This window comes from Triturus cristatus, chromosome 10 (assembly GCF_964204655.1).
Source record: "Triturus cristatus chromosome 10, aTriCri1.1, whole genome shotgun sequence".
In the NCBI taxonomy this organism is placed as follows: domain Eukaryota; kingdom Metazoa; phylum Chordata; class Amphibia; order Caudata; family Salamandridae; genus Triturus; species Triturus cristatus.
This window is the reverse complement of record NC_140593.1, coordinates 1,017,729,415-1,017,751,450: the sequence shown is the minus strand read 5'-3', so window position 1 is coordinate 1,017,751,450 and position 22,036 is coordinate 1,017,729,415. Positions and strand designations below refer to the sequence as shown.

The 22,036-nt window shown below is 40.4% G+C and overlaps 1 protein-coding gene across 1 annotated transcript in view; it reads right to left on the bottom strand.

Moving 5' to 3' along the window:
- Positions 1-22,036, bottom strand: part of TECPR1 (tectonin beta-propeller repeat containing 1) — a 428,679-nt gene that overhangs the window by 131,917 nt on the left and 274,726 nt on the right. Inside the window, exons 19-21 of the mRNA XM_085629008.1 lie at positions 19,378-19,434; positions 18,806-18,980; positions 3,819-3,954 (exon numbers count right to left, since the gene is read on the bottom strand). Coding sequence (XP_085485134.1) covers positions 3,819-3,954; positions 18,806-18,980; positions 19,378-19,434 — 368 coding nt within the window. The remainder of the gene's footprint in view (positions 1-3,818; positions 3,955-18,805; positions 18,981-19,377; positions 19,435-22,036) is intronic.

Genomic DNA, 22,036 nt, shown 5'->3' with positions numbered 1-22,036 from the left:
GAGGAAACCCCACTTCAAACGAAATGTGATCCCTATGGCTTCTTTCACAGAATACGGGAGGGCACAAAACTTTCGGCACTACGCATTGCTGTGAATGGCGGACAAATCCACTCGAGGAGTGCCCCATTGGGTGAACATGTACTGAACTACCTCCAGATGGAGATGCCACTCATAGACCAAGCAGATGTCGACTGAGGCTTTTACCTCTGGTGTTCAGACAGCCTGCCTAATGGTTTGTGATTAGCTAAACACCGTACTGGTGAGCACAAGACCCTTGCTGGTGACCAAAACACCAAAGAAGGTGCGACCCCATTACCGCCCTGCTTGTGGGGCACATTGTTTGCCAAGATCTATACCAACTGACCTCAAAGGGAAGGTAGAAATGTCTAAGCAAACCACCCACATCTCCAGCAGACTGATGTGGTAAATCTGCTCATATGGAGGTAAAAAGCCTCTGATCTCATCCAGTTACTCCACAAGAGCACCCCACCCTAGAGTGGAGTCATCTACAACCACAGCTAGTGGGGGCTGAAAGGACATCCCTAACACTAGATACTCCTCCACAGCCAACATGTTTTGATACACTGCAGTGTCCCAGGACACTGAGATGGTACTGGACAAGTCTTCCATCTGATGGAACCATTGACTGCACAGGTAACCCTTGAGAGCCCTCATGTGCCAGCGCGCATTGTGACCGTAAGGATACAAGAAGTCAGCAGAGCTAGCAAGCGCAAGACCAACTGAACTATACACTGAATGTCTCAAATCCAAGGAGGAGCTATGAAGGCTCGTACCCATTAGTGCCCCTATTAAAAAAAGTTGATGAGATGGCTTCAGGAGGGATTTGGGCACAATGATCAAAATCCCAGGATCAACAGGATGGACGCAGTCAACTGCAAGTAGCGCAGGACCATCTCTGGAGACTTTGCTTTCAGAAGCCAGTTGTCCAGGTAAGGGAATACTGGAACACCTGATCATCCGAGATGTGCAGCTCCTACCAACACCATGGTAAAGACTCTGGGTGCCGACGACAGTTCGAATGAGAGAGCTGTGAACTGGTAGTGGGTGTATCCTGCTATAAACCGCAGTTACTTCCTGTGTGACTTCAGGATTGGAATTTGAAAATACAGATCGTGTAAGTCTAGTGACACCATCAGTCTTACGCTTCCAGTGCCAAAAGAATGCAAGCAATGGTCACCATCTTGAATTTCTCTTTGCGGAGAAAAAGATTCAAGATCCTGAGGATTAGAATTGTACAATGACCACTGACCTTCTTGGGCACTGTGAGGTACTGAAAATAGCAACCCTGCCCAATCTCCTGCTCGGACACCAATTCTGCTGCTCCCTCCGCCAGCAGGGTTGCTACTTCCTGATCAAGGGTGAGAAGATGGTCTTCTGTTTGACAAGAACAGGGAGGGGGAGACTGGGAGGAGCCTGGTGCAAAGTTAGGGTAGTAGCATATGCGCTCTTTCTACTATTTGAAGGATCCAAAAAGGAGGACATTTAGCCTCCCTCCAGTCTCAAATGGGTGAACAAGGGCAAACTAGATCTGATTCTATGTAGGGGTAGGGGAGGAAGAGGAGGAGGAGGATGCTGGCTCTTAATTGAAATGGTCCGACCAGTTTCATAGCCTCAAAACTGCCAGAGCATAGTGTTCTAGGACTGCTGTTGCTGGTTTATTTGACAGTGGCAATGGCAGAAATGGAAGCCATGTACAAATCCCCAAAACCTACAAAACTGCTTGTAGTCACACTGTGCGGGCTGCATCCAAGGTAGAGCACTACAGCATGGCTTGTCTCCAGCCGCTCCAAGGTAGAGTCAGACTGCTCTCCATCGAACGATAAGTACATGAGGGTGGGCTGCACAACAGAGAAGTAGTCAGAAATTCTGAGCCAGGTATGACCTCCTGAGTGTCACCTAGGATCCCATTGCACTTGCCATATGGTCTGCCGAATCCAAGCTAGACTGAATAAACTGCTGGGAAGCTGCCTTGTCATCCCAGACCAGTTCAAAAAGGTAGCCATGTAGGAGCTTCAGCAAGTTGTTGGTCACTAGGTTTGCCATGCACTATAAGGCACAAGTGTAGCATCTCAAAGCAAAGATGATATTGAAGGATTTAAGTGAGAAACTACCCACAGAGAATGCTCTCTTGCCTAGAGCCTACAGTTTTTTGGCCTATCTATAGGGATTGAAGAAAAGGCTCCTGGGGAGAACTTTGGCAAAGAAGAGGTAGTCTCCTCGGCAAGGAGTGCATTGAGAGAAAGGCAGAATCACCTAGGTAAAGCAGGTACTGACTATCTATGCCCCTGTTCCCCACAGGGAAGTAGTAAGGCTCGCCCAAACTGCCCAAATGGGCTAAAAAAGAGTATAATTCAAAGGTAGCAGGGCTTTCAATGTTTGAGTGGAAGGATGCTTACCTCTGATTCAAACCAAAGGAAGACTAAGTTTAAAAACTTCTGCTTCCTTCCGGATCAATATGACCATGCTAGGTAGCCACATCTGATGGTAATAGTCTTTTAGGATCTAACCTCTTCAATTCAGGGGAGGTGTCTATGCCAATGGCATCACCCAAGTCGTTATAGGCATCCGAGAGGTATTGTGGTGGGTTATCCTCACCGTCTGCTTTTTGCACGTCCAGAGTGCCAGGTTCACTGTCAAAGAGGTCCTGTATGGTTTTGTCATAGGAACTGGCGCAGTGTTCTTGACTATACTGTTGTTCCTTAAGGAGTATTCAAGGCCTCTCGCTCATATTGGTGAAGATCTTTTTCACACAACCTAGTAAGTGGCAAGAAAGAAGAGCCAACAGGGGTGCTGGGAAACAGTGTGGGTGGTGTCAGGACTGAAGGAGGGCAACCAACACCAAAGAAAGTCCCTTTGGCAGACAGCCAGATGGCATCCCTAGAGGTTCAATAAGGCCCAAAAGAGCTCCAGTGGGCTATAGTTCTACTAAGCACCACAAACATAGCATTCAGGAAAAACACAGGCGCGATACCTGAAGAAGAGAACTCAGGGTAGGATATCTCCTGAGGTGGATGTGGAGAAGGCACCAGCACCAGCTTTAGTTCGACATGTGGCATCGGAGGGGATGCTATGTTTATTGCCGCATCTCCTCTTCTTTTTGTGCTTACGTCTCTTCTCCCTCAACGTCGAAGTCGGGAACCCCGTGGCCTCGAATGGGGCAGACAACGTTTTTTGCTCCAACAATCATCTCTGGTACTGGCCATGAGGAGTTTCATTTCTAGCTCCTTGATGGTTTTAGGATGCATGCTCTGACAGAACTCACAGGACCTGAAGTTCTGGTCTTAGACTATATACCAATGGCAGATGTCATGAGGGTCCAGTATAGCCATCTAACCCTCACAATCCCTGCAAGGTTTAAAGTTTGAACATTTTGGGGAAGATGTGATAACACTGAATCTATGAGACAAACTGCTGAAAAACTCCTGCCAGAACTGTCAAAGAGGGAGAGAACTTCATATCTGTGTAGAAAACATAGTAAAATATAAACAGACGTAAGCACACCCTGGTGAGCACTTTATGACTCTGGTGACGTCATGATGATGCTTGCAGTGTCGACACAGAGACAGTGCCACCTACCAGCATGGAAGACCTACAGAAAAATGTTTATATCCAGTCAGGTACCTGGGATATTCAAACAATGAGGATTCCGTAGGTAGTGGTATCCATCAAAACAGTGGATTGCATACAGTGTTTCCAAGGAGTGAGTAAAACTCTGGTGACTTTTACTTTAACTTGCCCTTCCTCTCTTAAAGGTATCTTTGAAAAGAAGCAATACTGCTGCTCTGGTCAGTGCTCACCTGCAGGTTGTTTTGGCGAGACGGAGCCTCGGTAGAATGCAGATCCGTCTTTAGCAATGGCCCACACCTGGTAGTATGCGCCAATTGACACTGAGATGAAAGGCTGATCCGTGCCAACATGAAGCCATGATGACCCCTAACAAAGGACATACAAATAAGTTCCATCATTAAGCATAAACCTACTTGGTCAATTTACCTACCAACATAGTCAAAACTGAGATGATTTTTTAGTAATTTTTTAACAGCATTATAATGCAGTGCTCTCCTTATGCCTTGAATCAAATCTGCATGCATTGAGACACTTTAGACACTCCATCCCATGTTTCCACCACTGTCTAATTGTCTATAGGAGTCTTGGATACTAGTTGGTGGAAGGAAAATTACAAGGTGGATGAGAATAGGCTGGCAAACAAAATCCACACAATTCCCCTATTTCTCCATTTAGCAGGAGAGTAGTTTGGTCAAAAAGATTAGTGGGGTGTGAGCTTCAGATTTCCCAACAATCACGCTGGGATATCTTGTTAAAACAAATTATATGAGAAGCATGACATGAGGGGGGCTTAAGGGGCAGTGAAAAGAGAGAGGAGGGCGGATTGCTAGGGTCACTTCAAACACAAAATATTTCAAACTATTCAACATTTTTTAAGTCTTTCAAAACAGAGACAAGAGAGAGAGAATGTGTGAGTGTGTGTGTGTGTGTGTGTGTGTGTGTGTGTGTGTGTGTGTGTGTGTGTGTGTCAGTGTGGGCATGTACAAATCCCAGGTGAAATTCACCAGACACTTCATCATACCCAACTGAAAGCACTTGTACCCAACAATTTACCACAGTATATATTTTACGGGGGTGTAACACCCCAAACACCCCCTTGAAACTACGCCTCTGCACTTTTGGTGTAAGACATGTTGATAAAAATTTAAAGGTGTGGACCAAAGTGGACACACATTTTTGGAGCGCCATCTTTGTGTGTCCCCCAGTCCTACCTTCGGAGCCACTTTGGACTCTATTTCCTTCTTATGCTGCTTCATGATTGAGGAGGGTTCCAGATCAGGACTGCCATAACAGAAAAGCACCCTACCTTACCTGTGTTATACATTGTGGCCCATGTTGAGTCTGGTCTTGCAGATGTCAGTGTATATGCTGAGTGTGGGGAGAAGGAGCAAATTGGGTACATCCTACCACTAGCGAGGGCTAAGGATATTCCAGTAGGGAAAAATGGCTACATTTAGCCAAAGGTGAGCTAACAGATGTGAGTCAAAGGTAGACAGTGACTAAACTCAATGCTGCAACCAATGCAGTCATGGCCCAATGTTCAACTGCATGTGAAACGTCACAGATTAAAGTGAAAAGTGAGCATCTACTTGTTCTGGTAAGCGCAAGTAAATATTATAAAAATTGTTTAACTTTTTTATTTAAAAGAAAAACACTTTACTAAACTCTTAAACATCAAGTAAGACAATAAGTTAACAATACTGACTTTTATAAAACTCCCTAATACACCCGAAACCTTTTTCACAAGTTGTTTTAAAAAGTTCAAAATAATCTGTATACATTATAGAGGTTATTTTTGTTTCATTGAACGTCAGAAATGTCTGAGTTTTAAACAGAGTGGCAACATTTGCATAAGCTTGGTGACAAGTTGAAGCAATGGTGCACACATTTTCAGGTCTGACATTGGAAACTGTTTTAGCTGTCTAGCCCAACTGTTATTATAAGAAAAAAATATTATAGGGGGTGCAGTCATATTTTGGCTTTTTGTCCGCCCTCTTCATCCATTGGTATGTTCAAATGTCAATCACTCTGCCTCCACTCACCGGAGCATACATTATGGGTCAGTGGCTCAGCTCACTTCAGCCACTGGCTGCAAAGTCTGTGAGTTACACAATCTGCATAAAATGTAGCCCACCAGGAGGCGATGGATCCCCTTCTATGCAGACACCCTCTTTGCTCTCCTTTACACAAAAACACACACAGATAACCTTTGCTTTAGTTCCAGGCCCACTGAACATGCTTCACAAAATTAGGAAGGAGGCAGTGATACATGGCACCCGTCACAGGATTCGCATGTCTAACGTCCAATTTCCCACACACTGTCAGTTCGTTATTTGGGTCGTTACACATTATCCCACTTAGAAGGAGACCTGTGGTTGGAACTACGTCGCAAACCCTAGCCCTACTAGAGTCAGGCACATCTAGCGCTGAATCATTGTTACAGGTTAAGAAAGCATGTTATGCACTTATTCCCTTCAGTCCTACTGTCACTGACCATTGTCCTTGAATGGTAGTATCAGTACTTGCTCCCTGCAAACACTACTTGGCATTGCTTACTGGCCGTCATCCCCATTGTTATGGTGATCTCTCTGGTGGCGGACAAACACCAGAATTCTAGGCACCCCATTCTTCATGTAAACAATATGGAATATGCGAGTCCTTCTTTTCTTTCACTTTGCTGGTGGCATTTTCTGTAATGTCACAAGTAAAAACCTCCAGTCAAATACACTCAGTTTGTTGAGTAGGGGCACTAACAAATGTAAATGTATGGACTCCAACTTAGCAGGTCGACAATGTCCAACAACAATAATCACAATTAAAAAAGGTAAAACTGCAACGTTGGATACAAGCAGTGCCGTGAAACCGTAATTCAGGGATATCCACCACATTCCTCGTGCAGAGAACATGGCATCACTGACGTGCACAGATCCCGTCTAGATGAGTCCTTCTTTTCTTTCACTTGGATAGCTTCATCTCCTGCTTGTCACAAGTATCAGGTGATGGAGCAAGGTTTCGTAATAAAAGAGACTTGCGTGGACGCAATCCTCTCAAATAACGTGTAACATCATAATCAACCTGTTTTGTGATTACTAATATTACATTAAACATGACATACAGTATCCAGGGGAAGCTTTCGTATGTGTATTACTAACAAGTAACCCGAGTGTCTTAATTTGGCCGCCAAAAACGCAGGAACTTCATTGCGCATGCATCTACTGCACCTACGTAGTATGACGTATTCTGTCGCTTGGTGGGAAACTTTGCAGTTTTGCAATAGGTTTTAAAATGGCCGCTTGAAACTCACACATTAACGCATATGCTACTGCTAACTTAAACCTGGTAAGTTCTACCAAACACTAATGCAAAATATTAAAATAAGTAAATGGAGATAGAGTAGAGATAAGTGGCATACAGTGAAATAATTTGTTCCGTGTTCCAACGCATCTCTTTCTGATTTTATTATTAGTCCTTTTTTTGGGCCTTGGAGGGTGACTGAAATCCCTATCCCATCTGACCAGCGCGCACGCGCATAAAGACTGGCCGGAAACCCACGAAGGAACTTGAATCACATCCAAGGCCACCTCAAGCTGAAGTTGCCTGGGAAACTGAACTTGTGGACCTAAAGCTTGAAACAAATAATTTTTGCAAAGTCTTATTGAACATCATGTGAAATGCGGGTGGGAATAAAGCTATGGGAAAGTAAATTAAGGGGCGGAAATATAGAACAATAGTCCACAGTAAAATTATTACTTTTTAATATGGTGTGATGAACTCAACTCTTGCCCTTACCAATTAGAATAAGGGAAAACACAAACTTGGCTACATTGGGGGTGGTACATGAATAAAGAATAATATAAAAAAGGTAAGTTAGTAGATAGTTTGTCAGACTTGTCAGATCCACCATTCCGACTCGTCACCGACCCAACATGTATGCTGCTATTCTGTCTGAGACACTGTCTCAGACCCTGCTGCTGCCAGAAACTCTGCTCGAGAACTTGATATTCTGATCGCTAATCTAATCATCTAGAGGGAATTTCGGAAGAGGGACACCCAACGAGAGTAGTATCAGAGAGGGGTGCGACGCTGGCATTGCACTTAGAAGAGGTCACTTTCGCAGATCGGAATCTGTCCAAAATCCTCTGTCTGCAATCTTGTCCTGCCAGATTCTATCTGGCTTATCTTCAAGAGTTGGGTTCATCTATCACCTTAGGTAAATATAAATCTGAGAAGACTGTCATTGTACGTGCTCTCTCTCTCTCTTCTCCTTTTCAGGTACGTCTTCATTGATCATGATTTTGACTTTAATTTTGCCTCTTGTAATAATGTGTTTAAGCTGTGATTGATTTTGACTCACAAAATTATTAATTTAGATAAAGGTCTTCCAAACTTTGAGGTTGTGGTTATTTCAAGTATAAATGTCATTTTCTACCTTAAACTATCTTAGAAACCTGATTCATCGAGAAATAAATCATTAAGGAGATAAAATTGGTAAGACTTGGTAAAGGTGAAATAAAATTTGCAGGCAAAACTCAAAAATTGATATCAGCAGGGGTTGCTAGCTCATTTGTGGAAATGGTTTGGGCCCAGGTGAGTATTTAGATATGTGTGTGTTTAACCCAAGCTGGTGACCCGTGCTCTATCACAGGTCGTACCATTGCTCCGAAAGGTCATCACTGCACTACTCAAAACATATCCCTTTGGTATGGCTTAAAATGATTCCAGAGTATAACATCATATTTCTTTGCCCAAGGCAAAGGGCATAGCCCAGAAAAGTTAACATCTCCCCGAAAAAAACTAAGGGCAGCCCTCAGGAAGAAGAGGTGAGGACAAGGTTGCTATAAGGAGAGCTCTCAGAGTGTAAAGACAAATAAATAACTCCTCTCAGCGTGCCCCTGCACAGACTTGCATAATGTTGCCCAATAAAGATATTATAAGCGCTTATCGTACCATTCTCGTAAGCTAAAATGCTCATTACATGTAGTATAAAAATGGCAAGACAGCACATTCTGAGAGGTGTCCGAACAGATATGTGTGAAGTAGAAGCAACAATTAATGAACTGAGTCCATTTTATCACATGGCATGACAGAAAAGCCATTGCAGGAGCATTCTATAAACTATGGCTACATTAGATGATTTTTTTCATTTTTCCTTTACAATTACCTCACTCGTTTCCACGTTGTTATTCCTTTTCCTTATTTACTACATGTCACTCGGTTGTATTCCAAGTAATACATTTGATAACCTCCTTGTAAGTCTTCCTCGCCACATAACTAACGTAGTGAGCTTCAGCTCCCCAACAGAACCCTCCAAGCAAATTAGCGCTCTAGCCTTCCCATCCCTCCCTAACATGGCCGTCCTCCTTCACCTCTGACCTGTTATAAGAGGAGGTCCGACCCACCCCACTTCCTATTTTTTTTGGGTCAGCTTTGCAGACTCTTCGAGCAAGTTACAGGTAAGTTGGGCAAGCTCATGCGGTAGCCGACCCTGGGCCCTGTAGAAGCCCTCCTGAGCTGTATTCTTGTGTATTTCTGTTTGCAGCGTAATCAGAAGCCCGGCTACAGCGGGTCTTATTTTTTCCTTGAAGCCCTGCTTCAGCGGGCTCACGCAATGAGGCAGATCCTTGTGCAGATGCCAGCCTTTTGGGCTCATTCTCCTGAGGAAATCCGAACCGCCTTCGAATGCGGCACTGGTGGTCCGAGTGAAGGGCTCTGTAGGTCCTGATTTACATAGTAGACGGAGGACGTTGCTTCACAATCCTTTTATTTTAGGGCTGTGGTAGGGCAGTTGGCTACTTTACGACGCTGGGGCCTTGACGCATCACACATTCCTGGCATGCTGGTTTTTGCTGGGGAAGGTGGACGCTAGGTTTACGCTGGCAGCGTGCAGGCTGCTTGTGTGTAGAGGTTGCTTGGCAGCTGGCCCGGCCATCCTGTGGGTAAGTTCATGACAGGATAAGCCTATTTAAGACTGGCTCTCTAGGGGCGATTCTGTGCCTGTCCAGTGTGTGTCAGGATGGAGAATGATTAGGTGCCGCAAAGTGGGGGCAGGCCCTTATGTGCAGGCTCCGACAGAGTCTCCTTCCTTGCAGGCCATTCAGCAGATGATCTAGGATGCTGTGACTGTGGCGTTTAAGGAGCATGAGGGCCCTTCTTCCCGTAAGAAGCAGCATGTTGAGCCTTCCACCAGTGCTGAGGCTGACAGAGAGTAGGATGATCTCAGAGGCCTTTATGTGCAGGAAATTAAGGCGGTTCTTTAGCATATCAAGGATAACATAGCATGCTCTGTGCCCCAAGTGGAGGAAGAATCTGAGGATTCCTTCATGCAGTACCAGAGGAGAGAGCCGGAGTCACTTCCCCTGCATCCCTCTATCAAGAAGGTGAAGGATAATGAGTGGCAGGAGGTGGTCAAGCAGTCTTTCCTGTGGTACTTATCTAAGCATTATGCTATTCAGGACTTTGCTAAGCATTTTCTAGCGGTGGCGAAGGTAGATTCATTGATGGCTGGGCTGTTTTCACAGGGAGCCATCATTTCAAAGGATGCCTCTCCTGCAAACCCGGTTGACAAGAGGGTGGAGGCGGCAGTCAAACAGTCTTATGCCAAGGCCAACTTCGCCATTAGAGCCTCTGCTTATCTCTCTATCCATTCAATTTTGAAGTACTACCAGTCTCTAGCTGAACTTATGGAGCAAGGGAAGGACATCATGCCGACCCTGGAGGTCATGGAACAACAGACCATGATCTTGTCAGACATTTCCTTTAATACCTTGGAGGCTGCGGCTGCCTCTACGGGCACAGCTATTCAGGCCAGGAGACAGGTCTGGTTATGCCATTGGAAGACTGAGGCGGCACAAAAATCCCTTCTGATGAGGATTCCTTTGTCCAGGGTGAAGCGGTCTGGCGCTTCACTGGAGGAGATGGTGAAGAAATAGGTCGAGGCTAGGAAACTGTTGACGCTCAATCGTCCTTTTAGGGGTAGATTCTTTGGCGCCTGCCATGTAGTGCAAGGCAATGCCGTGCACAGTCCATTTACACTGCGAGTGGGTCTGCAGCCAGCAGATCCACCCGCAATGTAAAGGGGCCAGGATGCGCCCACCAGTGTGGCGGGCGCATCCTAATTTACATGTCGGGACCGCCGCGACTTCGGCGGTCGATCCCTGGCTCCCTTATGGAAGAGGGCGGATTGTAATGGGCCCGATGTGTCATAACTCCTGTAAAAATTGCAGTTGCTACTTGTAAGGTTCACAAATTTCCTCACGTAGAACAGATTGGTTATTTATTTCAAAGAACTATTTCTATTTATTCTTCAAAGAGTTATTTGTATTGTTTTTTTGTAAACATATGTACACCAGCTTCAGAGGGCAGAATTTGTTAGTTTGGATCAGTTGTACATTTTTAATGCCTATCGTATGTTTGCACAAAAATAGAAAATGAAACAAAATAATTGCAGGCTTGCCCAGGTTGGACCGACTGGCCTTTGCAATGCTCGTTTAAGTAACGAAAACAATTTGAAGTTTCAAACATGATTAATTTATGCAAGATATTTAAGAGATGAAAATGTGTGAGCAATGAATCAAAGGGCATGAGTGCAATCTTCCATTTAAAAAAAAAAGGGGTTAAATGCGGTTTGATTATAAGATCAAAATTATTTTGAATTTCCAAAAATGTTGTTTGATACAAATTTATTAATAACTTGCATTTAAAAATGACACCATCAGCCTCAAACTAGCTTCTGAACTGCAAGAAAGAAGCCAGATTAACAGCTTAAAGAAAGTTATGGAGGCATTTTGAGCATACAATGCAATTTTGTACAAATCCTAAAGTAAGATCATGATTACTGTTACTGAAGTTAAACTTTCAAAGGAAGTGGGTTTCCACACTGCAGGCAACCCAGTGAAAGATGGCACTTAGATGTATTTTTTTTAAACTTACCTGACGACATGGCTGCCTCACTCCACTTTTCCGGCTCTCCTCCCAGCATGCACTGGGGCACAGGGTCTCCACCCAAACCGGGCGCTGCTCTCAATAACATGACAACAGCGCCAGGATTGGTATGAGCGGTGTGGTTTGCCGTTCAGACAGTGCCTAGGAACCTGTGACGTTTCTCCAAACCCGGCTGTGCCACACAGCTGGGTTGCAGAAATCTAAGTGCGCATGTCTGTTTGCCCGGCCTAAGACGGCCAGCGAAACAGACATGCTCACCTACAGTGCGCCTACCATTCCTTACTGCTATGCCCCATCCCTCCCTACACTGCTGGCATCGGCTTAGTCAGTCAGCAGTCACTTTATTTTTCGCTTGACCGTTGACTGACTGACTAGTGGGGCGACGCTCCTCTACTATTACGGAGGAGCCGCCCCTAATTGGTAGATCCCAGAGCAAGGCCAATATAATCCAGAATGTATAACTCTTTCCGAATGCAAAGTACTGAAGGGGTATGTTACCCCTTGGCAGATGATGACTACATCATCACCATTTCAGGCATTGGTAAGCTTTCAGGAAGCGTGGATATCTGGGAACAGCCCTACTTTTCTACGCTGGATTCTTGCTTATGTTTGTAGAGAATGAACGCTCAATTAAGACTACAAGAGGTGACTCTGTAGAGCTATATTAAAAGGTACAAGAGGCGCTTCACTTTGCCTGAAATGATCCAAAACATCAGTACGAATGTGAAATTGGATCAATAGTTTAAAACTGAATGTCTACGCCTCCACAGCCTTTCAAAACCATGGAGAAAATGCTCTTACACTTCAGATGGTCCAGAATATTGGCATGGGAAAGACCTATTAAAAGAGCTGTCAAAACCACTGGCATTTTGCAAATCCATGTATAACACCCTGTAAGTACTCCAAGTCAGAAGGAGCTACTCCACCTTACTAATAAGAAGTGTTCAGATGTCACCATGTTCAAGCAATTTTCACCCCTACAAATTTGATTCACAAATAGAACTAAACCTAGAGAAGGATTCAATTGGTGAGATTCCTCTGGCCCTGGCATCCTCATCAGACTAAGACTAAAGTAAATTAAGCAAAGTAAGGATGTGTGCCATAAGGCAGAGTGAGTGGAGAAGAAAGTACGGCGGCAAGGATGCAGTGGGACAATAAATGCCAGCAGAAGAGAAAGCATAAGGAAGAAAGTGCTCGCTTCAAAGACAATAGTGTGTTATTACGGCCACAGACATGGACATGTGAAGGGGTTACATCTATAAAGGCTGCAATAGGGAAGAAGGAAACTCCTCAAACTTGGCAGAGCAGACAGTGAGACTATAACCTTCCTCTATTCATGAATGAGCACAGGCTCTTCAGAAGAGGAAAGAAAACAACTGACAGCACTGAGGGCGCCTGGTTTGAAACCAAAATTAACTCTTGAAATAGGACAGGCGTTTTAACGGACATCTTCCACTTTTTCCTATGATGTAGCATAAACTAAGAGTGATGCTACTTAACCTCCCTTTCTTGCGTGGAGATTAACACTGCACCAACCACCACAACTGATGCCACAGATGAAAGTAAGATTGGAAACGGCAGGAAGTATTGCTATCGTATTCTCAAATTGCCTTAAGGCGCAGACTCATACAGGACGTGCAGGCCCTAGAGCTATTGTCATGGGCCAAACACGACACAAACTGGGAATGAGACTTCTTCTGCTTGCATTACACTTAGTTTTAGGCACTGCAAAGCGACATCCAAAAGGATGAAAATAGCAGTAAGAATGTCATGGATCCTTGCTATAGTTATGCATCCACTGGATCTGCACAAATAAAGGAATGAGTGTTACTGGCAAGAACAACACTTAGGAGCGAGAGCAGTGGTTCTTAACTTGTTGTCTGGGGACCCCTAGGGGTCCACGAAGCCTACTCATGGGGATCATGACTGGTTGGAAAGTTAAATAATCTCAACAGATTAATAGTGTATAAAAATAAAGAAGCAAAACTTTAAGTTGGACATTTAAAAACATTCTGTAAATGTTACGGAATTAGTAGGAGTAGGTATCCTCAGACTGAATCATAGGAGCAGGTCAATCTTCTAATTAAAATTGAAATTTAGATTTTTTTTGTTCTATTTGTTTGTGAATTAAATAAACTAATTAATAATTTGTGTATTTGTATGATGAATGCTTATTTCTATATTTTTTGTGTAATGTTTTGTGGTTCAAATAATTTAAAATACTTAGGCCAGGGTCCCCAGCTTCCAGTAATGATTCAGTGGAGGTCCCCAGGTTCCTGTAATGATTAAGTGGGGGTTCTCAGAGGTCAAAAGGTTAAGAGCCACTGAATTAGAGGGCCAATACCTCTGTACCTCATGCGTAACTCGATTACTAGAGATGCCCTAGTAGGTTTTTGGGGGAAAATGTGCTGATTTAGGCCTACCAGGAATAAAAAAAAAAATAATAATCTTGGCTGGCACAAATGGGTTTGCTACTGCATATATTGTCCTTCCGCTGCAGAGAAATGTGCAGCGGTAACTCCCACACAAGGGGTGGGAAGTGAGCAAGGGGTGCTATGTGGATTGATACACAGTTCAGCGTGTTTGGCACTGTGTGTTCCAAATGTCCACAAAATTATACATTTGAGCGCATTCACAAACTTTTATCTGACCGTCTTTCACCTTGGAAAAGGTTGGAGATTAACCCATCAAAGATCTGGATTAACTCCTATTCTAGGATGGCAATGGGAACAGATTACATCTAGATTTGGAGGAGATGTAAGGGAAAGTGTGGGGAAAAAACCCAGAAGAAATAATGTGCCTTTGCACATCAGCATCATTTCCCCGGTTGCTTAAGTCAAGGCTACACTGAATTATGTATTGTGAAATAGGAGCCCTAGGAATAATTGACATGACGTTCCCAGTAGTACTTCTTGAAACCTGGTCCTTGGGAAGCTTTCCATGCATACTACTAAAAATTTTTGTGTATTCCAAAAAGTAATTTATCTGCACTGTTTGGTAGGGGTGCTTTCATCCATGCAGGTTTACAATTTGTTTGTATCCATCCACCATGGAATATTTAAGAGGAGGCATCCACTGACTTGTCTTGAATGTTGCAGTTTCATGTGCTGACATTTCCAGTGCCTCCTCCATTGAGGGAGAGAACTGCTTCTGCACTTACCTACGGAGTTATCTTTTTGGACGCCTTTTCTTCAATGCTTTTGACTCCCAAAATAGAGTCAGCAAAAATGCATTTGCTTTAGAATATTGGTTAAAAAATATGGTGATTCAAAGATAATGTGCCAGCAACAACCACACCAATCATGTTTAGTAAGGACAAGAGTGATGGAACGAATCGGTGTTGAGACAGAATATCGAGCTGGAAATGTCGACTTACACAAATATCGATTTGGAAATATTATGATTCGGAAATACCAACAGCAAGAATATCGTGGTCAAGAATATCGAATTTAAGGTAAGAAATATCGTTTTGAAAAATATAGAAGTCATTAATATTGTTTGCAAAAATGTCATTGTTTAAAATAGTGATTTTTTAATTAGTGTTATGATGTATTTTAGTTTATATTTTAAATGTACGTGATGTTTTTTTTGTATAAGTATTGTTTGTTTTCTAATATAGGTGTTACATTTTTAGTAGTTATGAATTTTATTTTAATTAAATTTTACATTTTTTAGTTCCGTAGCGGGTTGTGGGTTTATAGGGGAATAGGGTGGGAAGTAATTTAATTATAATAAATTAATGATTATTTTTTATTTATTTAATTTAGATTGTATAGTGTTCATTGTGGAAAGTAATTTATTTGTAATTAATTAATTGATTGTTAATTAAAAGTAATTAATTAATTATGGTACTTGTGTAATTTGTTTTAGGTGCAGGTTGTGGGATTTATAGGGGTAAAGGGTGGGAAGTAATTTATTTTTGATTAATTAATAATTAGTTGTTAATTTATATTAAATAATTGATTGAAAATAAATTATGGAAATTGTGTAATTAATTTTAGGTGCAGGTTGTGGGGTTTATAGGGGTAAAGGGTGGGAAGTAATTTATGTTTAATTAATTAAGAAATTAGTTGATCATTAATATTAATTAATTAATTTATATTTAAGTAGGGCATTTGTTTATAGTTTTGCGTGTGTTTTATTGTTATGGGGTACAGTGTGGGGAGTAAATTAATTTGACTTACTTTACAATTAGTTGTTAAATAATATTTGTTTTTTAATTGAAAATAAGTTTTAATTGTGTGATTATTTATTTTACATTTTAATTTTAGCTGTGGGTTGTGGGGATTATAGCGGTAAAGTGTGGGAAGTTAAATAATTTTTATGAGTTTTTTTAAATTAATATTTCTTTAATTGGTAATTAAATATGTTAATTGAAAAAGTAAATTTCTTTTAAATTTAGAAGTGGGCTGTGAATTGTGTGTTGTTATAGGGTAGGAAATTAAAAAAGTAAATGTATGTAATAATATTTTTGTATCTAAATAATTTCTAATTAAAAATATTTGTTTGGAAATTATTTTTATTTTATTTAATATAATATTTGTAGGTATTTGTCATATGTATTTAACATTATAATATGTTTTTTAAATTTTATTATAATAGTAAATATATTTGAATTTAAATTGTTAACATATTTATTAATTTATTTAGTTTTTTAAATATTTTTTTGGTGTTAAAATGTTGTTTGTTTTTAATTTTGAACTGACTGGAGTGAGAATATTAATTATTACTCCTCTGCAATCCAACACTTTACCTACTACTGTTGCACTCACTGGAGTGGGAATAGTAATTTTTACCCCTCCGCTATCCAACACTTTCCCTACTGTTGTACTCACTGGAGTGGGAATAGTAATTTTTACCCCTCCGCTATCCAACACTTTCCTTACTGTTGCACTCACTGGAGTGAGAAATTTAAGTTTGACGATTTTTAAATAGTTTGTTTTAATTTGTAATAGAATTTTTTTTAATGAGATTTTATGTTACTGGTACACACATAGATATATATATATATATATATATCTCAATTCCAAACATTCCTTAACCTCTGGTTACGGTGAGAAAGAATGTGCGAACTCCTCTTCGTGGTTTTGAGATTTCTTTTTATTTATTTCTCTCTTCTGCCTGCCATGACGCGTTTCGGCCGGTACAACGGCCTTGATCACATATATAACATTCTGCTCATTTGCACTGTGTTTTAGAATCATTATTGTTAAGTTTATTGCTATATGTCAATTGTTACTGCCATCATGTTCATATTTATGTCCCTTTGGCACTAGGCACTTGCCTTTGACTAAGCGGTATTTGCACATTTATTCTGATTTTTGGCACTGGCCAAGGACTCAGCGATATTTGCACAATATTTGATGATTCGTTGCACTTGCATTTTTTGCACTCAAAACAGTAACTTTGCTGTTTTGACTACATCTCTGATGAATTTTACCAATGAGTTTTTAAGGTATTTTTTTAATATACTATTTATCATATGTACATAACATTTGCCATTATCATCTGTATTAATTTAGCAGCTTTATAATATTGAATTCAGTTAGTTGCTACTAACTATCAATACAGTGTTTTGGAACTGTCGGTAGTTTCATAACTTGTCATCATCTGTATCAGGAGTCTGTTGTTTAGTTTGATGCACATTAAGGTTTATTTTTACAGGAATTTGTGCTTGTGTGTTAATTTATGCACGATTGTTCCCGAGCGCGTCATGTGATCAAGCTCGCGGATGCGAGCGAAACGCGTCATGGTGGACACTATGTCCGATGGATTGTAATGGACTCACATTTGCCTTTGCTTGATTAAAAGAAGTCTTGCACCGATTCTGGATTCCGGCTTTTGTTTAATGACGTGAGCATATCGTAGAGGTCCCAGCCAGCGTTCTTCCCGCCTGTTGGCTGTCAGTCAGGCGGTGCTGGATTGGTTTAGTGATATATATATATATATATATATATATATATATATATATATATATATTTGTAAATTTTTATATAATTTTAAAATTATAAAATAAAGTAAAATAATAGGTTATTAATTGTTTTAAAGTAAATATATATGAATTATTATGCATTTGTGTTTAACTTTAATTAAGTTTATGTATTATATTTTTTCAAATTTATATTAAATCTACTTCATTTTTATATTAATTTTATTATTTAACATATTTAATATGTATTACTTTATTTTATATATATAACATTCGATATTTTATATAACTATATTTTTTACATCGATATTTTTTTCCATATTTTTGTACTTACCTGTTTTAAGTAGAGGGAGTCGATTTTTTTGCATTCTATAATTTTTCATCGAAATTTTTTACTTCTATATTTTTTACATCGATATTTTGTCAGTGAACAGAACGTATCATCCTGATAATAATAAAGCTCCATTGACATCAAGTTCTTCTCACATGTAATTCAAAATCATTTGCCGTTTTTATGATTAATTTAATATACGTCAATTGAATGCATGAGTGGGAGCACAAGAACGCCACATAGCATTTAGTGCAAAATGTGCAATAACTCAACAGTTCTAAGAGCTTATTGAAAAAGATTAGATTGAAGAAAATCATTGACCCAAAGGTTTTCTGCATTCCTTAGTTTAAAAAAAAGTCAGTTTACGTAGAATAAATGAAATACTATACTTGAGTCTAATATATTCAGCAAAAAACAATCAGGAGCCAGCTTTGTGTTCAGAGTGAAATACATTTATAGATGATAAAAGGATTCTCTGCTGGAGTGAGACTGCCTACCGGAAATACCCAATGAAAACTAAACTCCCCTATTAAAAATTACAATAACCTTCTTCAAAACTACCCGAGCTTGAATCAATTCAGAGCAGGACAGGATTTAATTAATGACTTATTCATTCTTGTATGATTGGCTCATCTTCTATTCTCGTATGATCGGCTCATCTTATCTCCCTACATTATTTGTTAACTGGATCAAATCATTTTCAGGGATTGAAATAATCTATTCTGTCTTCAAATTGCAGAAGTGTAAGTCATGGAATATGTGCTCACTCAAAATTTAGCTACAAACAGTTGTACATTTGTAACCTGCTCAATAAGTAAGGAAAAATTGCCTGCTGTTTTGCAGAAGAAGATCCTATAGAGCACAGATCTCAATAGGAATGGGTATCCTTTAAAAATAATTTTCAGAGTAATGGTCTGGCCTTTTATCCAAATGCACATAAAAAAATTATTAAGTGAGAAAACCAGTGTAGAAACATGCAAACATCTCAAATAAAAGGGAAAATAAATATTCCTTACAGCTGGAAGGCATCTTGTTATTCCAAGCCTACACAAGACGTCTCCTTTGTTGCTGATCGCCCACAGCGCGACTGGATCTGCACTTTCTTTACTGGCGCCTGGTATTATAGAGATGTCCCAAAGCGCTATAGGGGGAACTTCCAACCATGGCCCCGTCGTCACTATTTTACATTTTCTGAAAGAAGCAACCATAACAGCTTATAATGTTCCATTTGTACTTATAGTGGCATTTAGGTTTAATAAATTTCTGACCAGCATGAATCACAAAGAGGTCACATTTGAAGACTAATAAGGCTGCAACTGGTACAGGATTTACAATGAAGCTTATTAAAGACTGACCGTGTTTGTTACAATATTTACATGATGTTCTAAAGGAAATCTTTTTGGAATATGTCAGACCACAAAAAAGGAGGGGAAAACATTGCATTTGACCTTTGTGCTCTTTTTGTAAATATATTCTGTCAAGTTTGTCTTGCAAAAAATCAAAAAGAGTAAATGTAAAAACATTAAATGAAGTAAATCAAAAAAGCAATTTCTGCATACCTAGTTAAATCAGTTAAGCATTTATTTACCTTCCCCATCGTCTTCGCCTTACAAAATCTTTCATGGTCTTGTAACCGTGATATGATCTGCAAAATATTGAAACAGTTTTAAATATTATTTTAAATGCAGCGTCTTGCAATTCATTTTAAACTTTGATTTAACTTGGTTGCTTGTATTTAACTTATAGTACTTCCACTAGAAAGGGTTCAACTTTATTATAGAAGGTCAATGCTTCTTGCTTCTGACAAACTACTAAACAAAAATTGTGATACCAGAGCAATCTAATGAGAATATGTTAGCCAAATATTGAATTTACTTACACTTGGTGGCAACATGTGGTAGTAATATGTGCACATTTTAGTATTTAATTGTGAAAAGCCTTGGCACAGATTGTCCTAAAAAACAAATCCAAAAGACAAAGAGCACTGGTATATCTTTTAAGAAAAACAACTCCATCAGACATGAGATTAGTTTCCCTCACCTCTAGTTCCTCTTGGAATGGGTTAACAACAAAGGAGGTAGTAAATATAATTCACAAATTCCAGTCCTGAGTGTTCCAGCTAATATAATAAAACTAAATCCGACTTTGTGGGCTGAAATACTTAAACCTCTATTTGATTACTGATTTAAGTGTTAACTTGACTCATCAACCATGGAAGGGCAGTAACATCATTCTTCTCAAGAAGATCGGAGATTGCAACTGGCCGAAAAGGCATCATCGGATATCCTTTCTTGATATTATAGGAAAGAGATTAGCCAAAGTCTCCTACATCAATTAACAGCATCAGTTAAATTATGTCAACTCCAGCCCATTGCACATTCTGACTTTCGGGAAGGATGGATGTCCCCTGATTTATAGCATTTCATCTTTAAGTTTGATAAACGAGAAATATGTCTGACATCACAATGAAGCTTCATGTGGTTTTGTGGATTTCAGAAGTGCTTTTGATTCTCTAGACAGAGCACAAATTATATAAACTGGGCATCCTGACTGAGCTAGCGCGACCGTGATAAATCTGCACTGTCACAATTGGATAAGAATACTCATGGGGTCGGAAAATAAGTACTTTAGTAAAACAGAAGTTAACAATGTTCTAAAACAGGGCTGTATTTTAGCCCCTTTGTTATTCTCATTATATTTCTCAGATCTTCCAACCTTAATAAAATGCGCTGCCACTTATCTTCCAAAAAAAGGAACACAGAAATATCTACTCTGATGTATGCAGACGTTTTAGTTTAATTGACCTTACTCCAATAGGATTACAGAGACAAATCAACACCCTTGCAACAAGAGCCAATGACATTAATGTCTATGTTAATGAGGAGAAAACTAAAATAATGATAATGGGAGCACAGGGTTTGAAAACTCAAATTAATTGGTGTTACAAAGGGAAAAGAGTTTAAGTAGTAAAAGATTACACATATATGGGAGTAAACGTGTTGAATAAACTTTCAAGTGATACTCATGATAGGCGTCAAAAGCCTAAAGCGAAATCCATAGGATATGGTTTAATGCAATTCTTTAGCTCTCAAGGCAATAGAGAAGTACAATCACTGCTCAAAGTATATATATATTAAAACTTCCAGCTGTACCATTATATGACTTTGAAACACAGTCCAATGTGCCTATCAGTAAATTGACTTTATTTGAATCGCAAATTTGGAAAAATTACTTGGGTCTAAGTAGCTCTCGTTCTAACAAAATGATCCGCCTTCAATTAGGACTAATGGGTATAACATTCCACAGGTACTGTCAGATCATCCGTTATAACCTTTGATTTTCTGTCGGTCCTGAACATTAATTTTACAAAAAGTCATATGACAAGAACTTCACTGTTGCAAACGGATTTCCCCCTCTTAGTACGGCTGAGTTGCTTTCTGATCACCCGATTTTGGACCTTTTCTGTGGCTGAGTCATCCCTACCCTAGTCTCACTACCAGTAATGTCATGGTAAATTGGACTCCACATCTTTACCACCAGTGTCTGCCTTTTAAGATAAGGCCGCTGTGACGCAGCTAAGATAAGAGGAGCTGGACTGGTTGCACACGTATGGCTGCATGTAAGAGACTACAGTCGTGCACAGCCCGGTTGCCGTACACAGGTAATCTCCCAGTGGCACTTTTAAACTGCATTTCACCTGTAAAATACACCTTTTATTTATTTATTTAGAAATCTGTTTATTGAATTTTAAAGTTTGCAGCAAGAAGATTATACAATGCAGTGCAGAATGGCAAAGAGCATAATTACAGCTGATACACAGTAAGGACTCGGAGCATGCCACATATAAGCATAACACTTTACGCCAATTGAGGAGCATTCAGTATGGACTAAAGTTGTGACCCGTGAGTCTGTAATGACCACTACCATCACGCGTGTTGTTGCAGTCACTGTGTCAGTTGAGGGTAGCAAGTCACCGCCTTATTCACTATAGACGCGTGCTGCCCAGTGTACCCCCAGATCAATAATCAAACAGCCTTGCGCACCCATACTGCAACTGGGGAACTGGCCTGCTTGCCACAGAACAACGAAAACAACATCTAACAGCAGCTCTCCTGTCTCAATTCTAGGCGTCCTTCTCCCTCAAACCCCCCCTCCCGTCGAGTCCCCCCCCCCCGGCTCCCACCCCAGGAACGTCATGTGTAGGAACATCCGGGCTGCGACGCGCAGGAATGCCAGAATCCAAGCAA